This window comes from Nanorana parkeri, unplaced genomic scaffold (assembly GCF_000935625.1).
Source record: "Nanorana parkeri isolate BGI_ZX_2015 unplaced genomic scaffold, ASM93562v1 scaffold2758, whole genome shotgun sequence".
NCBI classification, from domain to species: domain Eukaryota; kingdom Metazoa; phylum Chordata; class Amphibia; order Anura; family Dicroglossidae; genus Nanorana; species Nanorana parkeri.
Genome location: NW_017309026.1, coordinates 64,274 through 73,938, shown reverse-complemented (window position 1 = coordinate 73,938; position 9,665 = coordinate 64,274). Strand labels below are relative to the sequence as shown.

The 9,665-nt window shown below is 44.0% G+C and overlaps 1 protein-coding gene across 1 annotated transcript in view; it reads left to right on the top strand.

The window, feature by feature from the left end:
* LOC108802269 (keratinocyte-associated transmembrane protein 2-like) overlaps positions 1-9,458 on the top strand; it is a gene marked incomplete at its 5' end in the record, with an annotated part of 20,077 nt that extends 10,619 nt beyond the window's left edge. Inside the window, 2 exons of the mRNA XM_018574138.1 lie at positions 2,053-2,239; positions 9,272-9,458. Coding sequence (XP_018429640.1) covers positions 2,053-2,239; positions 9,272-9,403 — 319 coding nt within the window. The remainder of the gene's footprint in view (positions 1-2,052; positions 2,240-9,271) is intronic.
* Positions 9,459-9,665: the final 207 nt, after the last annotated feature.

Here is a 9,665-nt window from a genome sequence, read left to right as displayed (position 1 = left end):
ATTTCTCGATTAATCATTAATCTTTTTGATCGATTAAAAATGTTTTGATCGCTAATTAAAATACTCACCTCTCCGCCGGCTTCCAGGTGTCCCATCGGAGATCCGGTGACGTCACCGGACTCCTCCCCCAAGTGGCTCTGTCGGCTAACGAAGGGAAAGGGGGAGGAGTCCGGTGATGTCGATGTCCCCAAGTGGCTCCTTCGGCTAACAACACCCGGAAGCCGGCAGAGGTGAGTATTTTCAAAACATTTTTTTGAATTGAAAAGATTTTTTGAATTGAAAAGATCAATGAGCATAATATACCTATCTGTGTAAGCAAGGCAAACCTAGGCCGGTAAATGTTTTACAGACTCCTTTTTCAAATTGTATAAATTTACAGTACTTAGTTCAGTGCAACCCTAACGGATTACACGTCCGGGGCTGCAACTACACAGTTACAGGCTAACTACTTGGGGGTGATTGGTTAATAGAACGCCAAGCCCATGACAAGTAGTTTCCCTCCTGCAAACTACTAGTAGCTTCGGGTCGGTGACGGCTTTGGGCATGCTGTAGACTCCTTGCAGCCTATATTTTGTCAACACCTTAGACGGCTTAAGCACTTCTGTGGCTCAGAAGTATTGCCTTTAAGTTTATTCTATTAACAAGCTTTCCTAGTTCAGACAGTATTTGTAAAAGGTTGACAGAGGTGCTATGGCAGTATAGTAATTCATGATGGGGGTATGAAATGCAAATCATAGTATATGGCAATAAAACTTTAAACTAAAACTCTATATGAAGTACTTCATTCCGATACTAGCATCGGTATCGGGACATCCCTAAATATTATGTTATATCATCCTTAAAATGGACTTTGCTGGTGTATGAACTTGCTGCTTTTGCCATTGATATTTAGCCTCTATTTAAGATTCAGAAAACTTTATGAGGTCCCACTCTATAGTGTTCTCTCCTTTGATTTAAGACTTTCTTATGATTGTGCGACTTCCACTTCCTATTGCCTGTCATTGGAGTATTTGTCCCCGCTCCTGTCTCTCTCTCTCCCCTTGAGATGTGGGGTTCTGCCCGGACTGATCCGCTTGAGTGCACGGACGTCAAACCTGCTTAATTGGTAGGTGGTGTTCCTACCTAGTTACCCATAGATCACATAATTATGGCTTTGTATATGCTCATTGATCTTTTCAATTATGCAGATATCTTCCAACTCCTGAGGAAGCGCCTTTTGAGCGTGAAATGTTGAAATCATATGACTCCTCCACTGAATATTCTAAAAAAACAATCATGTTTGTATTTTGAATCATGTTATAACAGTATGTTTATTCATCCAATCATGTATCATCCAATCATGTAGTTCTGATTTAGGTTACGTATTAAGTGGAGTGAGTCTCTTAGATATTTGATCAGCTGGTTGTTACCAATTAATTTTATCCATATTACATATGTTTTAACCATTATTTAATTATTTTTTATCATCTATCATTTTGGAATTGTGAATTGGTACCTAAAAAACCCCCCACTTTTCTTTCTCTTTGTGATTACTATGTCCATATGTAAAGCTCCACGTGTTCAGTGCCCAAGCCTTATGCTTTTGTGTGTAATATTTTTTTCTTTTATTAAAGGCACAGGAGCAACACCAACTGATTCTTTTACTACTGGTAATATTGTGGAAGACTTGGCATTTACAAAAGGCATCACAAATTTGACAGCTGTTAAAGTTCTTGGCGAACAGCAGAGCGAATTGCGTGTCCAAACAACTATTGCTCCTCTAAATGTTACCCCTGTTTCTTCAGCACCAGCACAAAATAGTGACACCACTCAGGTGGCAGAGAAGAAGGGGGACACTTCTGAGACAACTGTCCTTTTCAGCAACTTGGTAAAACTAAAAACATCAGCAGGTGCTCATTCCACAGACAAGCCAACCACTGACAACCAGATGTTTGACACAAAAGATGTAGTTGGCACCAACTTGCTACCCACCAAAGAGGATGATGGTGATGATGAATATAATTTTGAAAAGGATCATGTCATGACATCTAAGAGTAAGGACACCTTGGGCAGAGCTGACACATTTCCTGAAACAAGCAACCAGGAGCCTTCCAATGTGGACTATGAGTCGGATACCAATGATTATGAATTTAAAACTGACGAGGACAGTCACAATGAAGACAGTCACTTCTTTTTGCACTTGGTTCTAGTAGGACTTTTAATTATTATGGTATATATTGCTTACCACAACAAACGAAAGGTATGTTTTATGTACCCTATAGGCAAAATAGGTATTTCTGCTTTAAAGCATATCTAAAACGAAGAACAAAAATGTAATATATTGAGGCTTAACTGGTCCTTAGATTTGGTGGCTGCATTCTTTTTATTTTATATAGGCTTTATCACCTGGTGTTCCGGTCAGCAACACATTTCTGTCCTACAATGACAGCGGACACTGGAGCAGTTTTGTCACAGTAGGACAAGACTACAGAATACCGCCCCCATTTTTGCCATAATATGGGGGTATTCTGTAGTTCAGAGATAGCTGGTAACTCTGCTAAGAATCGGATAATACTGACTTTGGAATGAAACATGAACTCATTTATTGAAGAAGAGCACACAGACTTTATACCTCGCACAATCAGATAGGAGTAGGGCTGCAGCTAACGATTATTTTCATAATAGATTAGTTAGCCGATTATTAAGTTCGATTAATCGACTAATCGGATAAAAAAAAAAAGGCTCCAGTGATGGACTACTAGTTTCTATTGAGATTGTAGTCCATCACGGGAGCAAGCTTGGCGCGGTGGAAGTAAAAAAAAGTGTTGTGTGCAATTTAGTATAAAAAAAAAACACACAGGAAACATTACAAAGCTCCCGGCCGATCTCGACTTACCTTGAATGACGGTGTTGTCGGCGGGCAGCGGCGTTGTTCGTTGTCGGCAGGCAGCGGCGAGTCGGGAAGCTCACCGGGAGGAGAGGGCCAGACGCATGTCCTCAGCGTGGGCGTGGCGTACGCGGGTATACCAGCGTAGGCGCGAGCGGCTTAACTGACGTGGGCGTGGCGTAAGCGGCGAGCTGGAAATTTGAATTTTAGCCAACGATTCGACGATGGAAAACGATGCCAAATTTTTCCATCGTCTATTTTAATCGACTTAATCAAATAATTGTTGCAGCTCTAGATAGGAGTGCAGTGTGTTCCCTCCCCTAGACAACCAGGTGCCGCATTGAATTTTCTTAATTAGAGAAGAGCTTAATCCCATCACTCCAAACAATCACTCCAAACAATCACTCCAAACATCACTCCAAACAAACAGACAGCCTGCTGCCTTTTACAAAAATGGTTCACATCAAGTCAAATAGTGACCAGCTCTCCCCAGAAAAAATATTCAACTGGAAAACACACACGGCACACAGTTCTCCGGGGTAATAAATCTCTGCAGCCCTAGGTCCGTCACAAAAGTAACCTAGTGATAACATAAATATGTTGCTTTCTCCTGTTTCTGAAGTTGCCTAGCTCTAGATTGTGGCTTTAATACCAACCAATGCAGTGGGACCTATTTGCATAGCAGGAAAATCATAGTCAAAATTCCTTATCTGCATTAGTGAACGTATTTAAGCATAAGGGTCAGTGACAGCTAGGTTTAACAACAGGTTTCAGTTTGCATTGTGTATTCATGTTGAAATTCTCCCACTCTCCAGGCAAAGGCAAACATGTTCACTTTAATGCCTCCTTCCCCAGCTGCACATGCTTTTTCTTTAGTCTCCCACCTCTTCTTTCAGTCATTGGGAGCAAAGAAAAGACAGCCCCATGTAAGCCCTAATTCATTTCCAACAGTTTTCCCAAGTCATCTTCCAGGGCAGCATCTGAGAGAGAGAATCCACTCACCCAAACAGGAAACACATCATCCACAATTAAAATAAAAGGGGCGGTACAGCCCCACCACCTCAGTTTTTTGTGTTTCCTCTGGCCTAACAGGAGCATCGTAACCGTTTGTTATTTTCTCTATAGGCTTGCGTGCTAGTTGCAGGGGCCTCCCAGTGTGTGCTCCCCTGTGAATCGGGGACAGTGGACCTGGGGGGGGTTGCATGCCTGGGCTTGTACGAGGATTAAAGGAGAACTATGAGATGAGTGATTTCCACTCACCTCATAGTTCTAGTCGACCTGTGACAAAGACTGTCACAGGTCGGCTCAGTAGATCGGGAGGTGAGCGAACACATACCGGGTTCGCTCACCTCTCAATCCTGTCACGGCTCTCTGCCGTGACAGGGGGAGAAGCTGGATTCCCCTCTCCGATCTGCCAGCACTGACTGGTGGAACGGACGGGGGAGGGGGCGGGTACAGCTGGCTCTGCCTCTAGATAGGCAGAGCCAGCTGTCACTTACGCAGCTGGGCGGATCTCGACGTCGGGATCCGCTCCGGCTGCGGCGTCTCAGTATACCGCGAGCTGTAGCTCGCGGTATACTGAGCTTAGGGTAACGTGAGGACGCTAGTTTGTGTCCTCCCGTTACCCTAAGGAGAACTATGGCGAAAAACACTGACCCCATAGTTCTCCTTTAACCTTCAGGTTATTCTATTATGGGACCCTCCCTCATCTATCCCTGGGGTTTCTTATCCGCCTTGAGGAAAAGCAACCATCCCTGGGTGCATATCGGCTCAAGCAGAGCTTTCCCTTACTCTCATTTGGTTCGGCTCAGAGTTCTCCTCTGCCTTGCCTTGTATGGGGCGGTTTGCCATCCATGCCTCCCTATGTGTGCTGCCATGTTGTGGATATTTATATCCTGTAGCATTCAGGGCCTCCTTGAATGGACAGCTATGCGATGGAGTGGTGAGTACCCCTGGCACCAGCATCCACAGACACCAGGGAGGGAGTGCAGCGGGCGAGGGACGGAGCCACAAGCAGTCATGAACATGAGGTGTTCCACAAGGCTTCCTCTGGTTGGCAGTGCTAAACCATGCAGCCTGATTTCTGCTGTGTCATTCACGGACACTAATGGCTCCAAAGGAAGGTTGGAGGCTTAGAGGGAAGTCTCCTTCCTCCTACCCCCCATTCTGTGAGCAGGGCACAGGAGGTAATCCTCCTTTTGGTTGTTGGTTGCTGAGGGTTGTGGTGCCTCTTAACACATGTTTTGTATGTGTGATATGTCGTTCCACCAGTGATGTGGCTAGTTGGAGGCATGAGCTGCAGTGCAAACACCTTTTCAATCTGCAAGCAGCAACCCCCGACAATAGGCAACCTAATTACTCCTTCCTACACTGCTGGGGTTAGTGTTACACAGGAGTATTGGGGAAAGCCCAATGTCACGCTTTTGGCAATCTCCTTTTTGTGTTGGAACATATACAGGTGAAACTTGAATAATTAGAATATCGTGCAAAAGTCCATTTATTTCACTAATGCAACTTAAAAGGTGACACTAATATATGAGATACACTCATTACATGAGTTGGTGTGTGCCTATCCATTCTTCCTCCATACTCTGGGTCCTTGGTTTCCAAATGAGATGCAAAATTTGCTCTCATCAGAAAAGAGGACTTTGGACCACTGAGCAACAGACCAGGTCTGTTTTTCTTTAGCCCAGGTAAGACGCTTCTGACGTTTGTTGTTCAAGAGTGGCTTGACAAGAGGAATATGACATTTGAAGCCCATGTCCAGGATCTGTCTGTGTGTGGTGGCTCTTGATGCACTGACTCCAGCCTTATATATATATATATATATATTAGGGCTGCGGAAATTAACGATTAATTTCTCGATTAATCATGAATCTTTTTGATTGATTAAAAATGTTTTGATCGCTACTGAAAACTCACCTCTCCGCCGGCTTCCGGGTGTCCTGTCGGAGATCCGGTGATGTCACCAGATTCCTCCCCCAAGTGGCTCCGTCGGCTAACGAAGGGAAGGGGGGGAGGAGTCCGGTGACGTCGATGTCCCCACGTGGCTTCTTCGGCTAACGACACCCGGAAGCCGGCAGAGGTGAGTATTTTCATTAGCGATCAAAAAAATGTTTTTAATTGAAAAGATCAATGAGCATAATATACCTATCTGTGTAAGCAAGGCAAACCTAGGCCGGTAAATGTTTTACAGACTCCTTTTGCAAATTGTATAAATTTACAGTACTTAGTTCAGTGCAACCCTAACGGATTACACGTCCGGGGCTGCACCTACACAGTTACAGGCTAACTACTTGGGGGTGATTGGTTAATAGAACGCCAAGCCCATGACAAGTAGTTTCCCTCCTGCAAACTACTAGTAGGTTCGGGTCGGTGACGGCTTGGGCATGCTGTAGACTCCTTGCAGCCTATATAATGTCAACCCCTTAGACCAGTGGTTCTCAACCTGTGTAACCTCAGGACCCACATTTGTCCTTGGTCATGAAGTCGCGACCCAAGTCGCACCGCATTGGAGCGCACGGCATTGAGGGACCGCACGTTCCGATGCGGGCAATCAAACTGTGTACAGGAGATGCGTTTGGGGTGCCGTTCAAATGAATGGCAATGCAACACAACTCCCACACCAGAATTTGCGGTAGGTGCGATTTTTGCGTGGTACAATGCAGTAATCGCAATGGACTGTGCAATTAACGCTCTACTAGTGTGAACGGACCCTCAAAAATACTCAGACACACAACCACAGACACAATCTCTCACAGCCAATTACGGCAGGCTTTCTATTCATTAATACAGGCTTTGTATTCAGCGCTGAGCCAATCACGGCAGGCTTTCTATCCATTAATACAAGCCTGCCGTGATTGCCGCGACCCGTGATTGCCGTGATCCACTGCAGAAGGGCTCGCGACCCACGAGTTGAGAACCACTGCCTTAGACGGCTTAAGCACTGGTTTTTTCTGTGTTCCCCTGGGCCTCACAATGTTATTCTTGCATGTCTTCCCTCTTTATCGAGCATCCATGTTATAACGGTAAACTTTGTGCCAGATTTACAGCAGCTGGCTGCTGCTCGTGCTCCCAACATATAGGATAGTGTCATTATGTAATTGGGTGGTATCTATGTTACACCACATCGATAAACTGAACATATCAGATAATGTTCTTATGTAATCAGTGGTGTCACACCACATCGATAAACTGGGGGCAAGTTGACCCAGTTGGTAGTACTGATGGCAGTGTAGGGCTGCAGCCAGACTTGCCACTTACATTTTTTATTCTAACTCGTCCATGAGTAGTAACAAGCTCCCTCATCCTGGCTACAGAAGTTGCCAGATGCTACTTAGAAGTCAGTCACCCTTGGAGGAAATCCAAGAATATCTTGGCCTGTTCAGAGCCTTATGAAGACTGTAAAGCGGCATAACACCAATGGCTGGTGACTTTAGCTATCCATTGACCTTTCATCCTCCAAAGGATTTCTGGCATGCTCCAAGAGGACATTAGTCTTCTTGAACCTGGAAGAGCTGAGGTTTCCCCAGAGCACATATGGAGGAAAGCCGCTAGATCTTGCCACTCTCCGTTCTGCCCTAACATTGACAAGTCGCAGTCCAGTCTTTAAACACTTTAACAGCTGCTCTTGAACATTTAACAAATTCTGCTGTTTTGCTGATACTCGCTCCATGGCTCCGGGTGCCAACAATCATCCCACGTTCAAAGGCTGTTAAATCGCGTTGTTTACCCATATCTTCAGAAAAAAAAATCACTTCTACTGTCGTGGTAAACAACCTGCTTCCCTATTTATAATGGTCTGGCCCTCTAGCAACTTCAGCGTGAAATTATAGCTAATTTGCCTACAAACGTCAGGTGGTCATAATAATCTGGCCACTCAGTGTATATAGTGCCGACAATTTATGCAGCGCTTCACACATTCACATCAGTATATCAAGGTTTGCAAGAGTGTATGGTGCACACAAACTGCATACCTTTTTTAGTTGCTGAGGAGTTTTTAAAGCCGATGTATAAGAAGTAGTCACGCATAAACAATTACACAATAGCTTTTTCATGGAACTGCTTTCAAAGTCTCTCTAGCAGCGTTTGCTAGGGTGATGGGCAGATAGACATGTGCTTTACTGCCATCCATTGGTCCCTGTCCTTTTCTCCTCCACCAATGAGAAGGACTGCAGGCATGAAAGATCAAGAGGTGACCACTTTTAATTAAAACTATCATATCACAGGAATCCTTAAAGGAGAACTACGGGGTTAGGGCTTTTCCCCATAGTTCTCCTAAGGGTAACGGGAGGACACAAACTAGCGTCCAATTATGTCTGCATCCGCCCAGCTACGTGGGTGACAGCTGGCTCTGCCTAGCTAGAGGCAGCTGTACCATCCGTTCTGCCAGTCAGCGCTGGAGGATCAGAGCGGGGAGGGGGGGAATCCAGTCCCTCCCATGTCACGGCTCTCTGCCGTGACAGGATCGAGAAATGAGCTTGTAGAGGGAAACTGCTCTTTTTCTGAGGCAAAAAAGTAATTGCAGGTGTAATACATTAATACTTTGTTAATACTAGGGATGCACCGATATATCGTCCGCCGAAACATATCGGCCGAAAATTGCACTTTTGGCATAATGCCGAAAGAGCCATGTTTCAGCCGATACATCGGCGCATCCCTGGTATCTTTTCTCCCCGCTGGGCGCTGCCTTTTGTTCCAGCGGGGAGAAAAGAAAGTGACAGCCGGCCGAGCGCTGCAGGATGAGAGCGCTGTGAGCGGCCGGCGTCTCTCCTCCCACACTGCTCGGCCGCCTATCACAGTCCGGCAGAGCGGTGTGGGGGCGGAGACAGCGCTGTCACAGGAGGCTGGGCTCTCCTCTCTACACCGCTTGATCAGCCTCCTGTGACAGCGTGTTAGAGAGAAAAGCAATGTACACACACTCAGCGATCAGTGATCGCTGAGTGTGTGTACATAATTGAGGATATGGTATGTTAACTATATCATCAATTATTAATGAATGGGAGTGATCTACATCACCCCCATTCATTCATAATTGTAGTTATAGTAAACAAACAATGTTCTCATGTTATCAATGAACAGGAACACTCATAGAGGATTCCTGTTCATTGATAACAGGGGACACAGAAAAAGAGAAAAAATCTCTTTTAAAAGGAAAATATCAGGGGTCTAATATTGCCCCGAAGCCCCTAAAAGTAAAGTAAAAAATTAAAATATTTAATAAAAAATGAATTAAACAAAAATAAATATAAAAAAATTAAAACGTTTATAAAAAATAAAATATTTTTAAAAATTGAAAAAATAAAAAACCTTTTCGGTATGACTTTTTTTATTTCGGTTTCGTTTCGGTTTTAAAGTTTCCATTTCGGTGCATCGCTAGTTAATACGTTTAATATTTTGTTTTAGATCTTCCTTTTGGTCCAGAAAAGAAGATGGAGGGACAGCCTGTGCTCAAAGAATGCTGGTTATCGTCGTCTGGATCAGAATGTGATTGAAGCAATGCCTTCTCTTAAAAGAACCAATAATTATACTCTTTGAAGGACTTTAAGCATTGTCAACTTGTTTGCCTTTTTTAGGATGAATTGACATAACTCTTTTGGACAGTTGGTTAGTTCAGTTTAAAGGTTTTTTTGTTTTTTTTAAATGGCTATTTCACAGACTTTTATAATCTGTATTCACTATGCATTAAATAATTATTCATCTTGTGAATGTATTTAATGTTGGTAAAAATCATGCAATTGTTCCTTGTCTTTTTTATTATGTAATGTGTTAATGCTCTGGTTTTAGTTTGCAGAGAAAT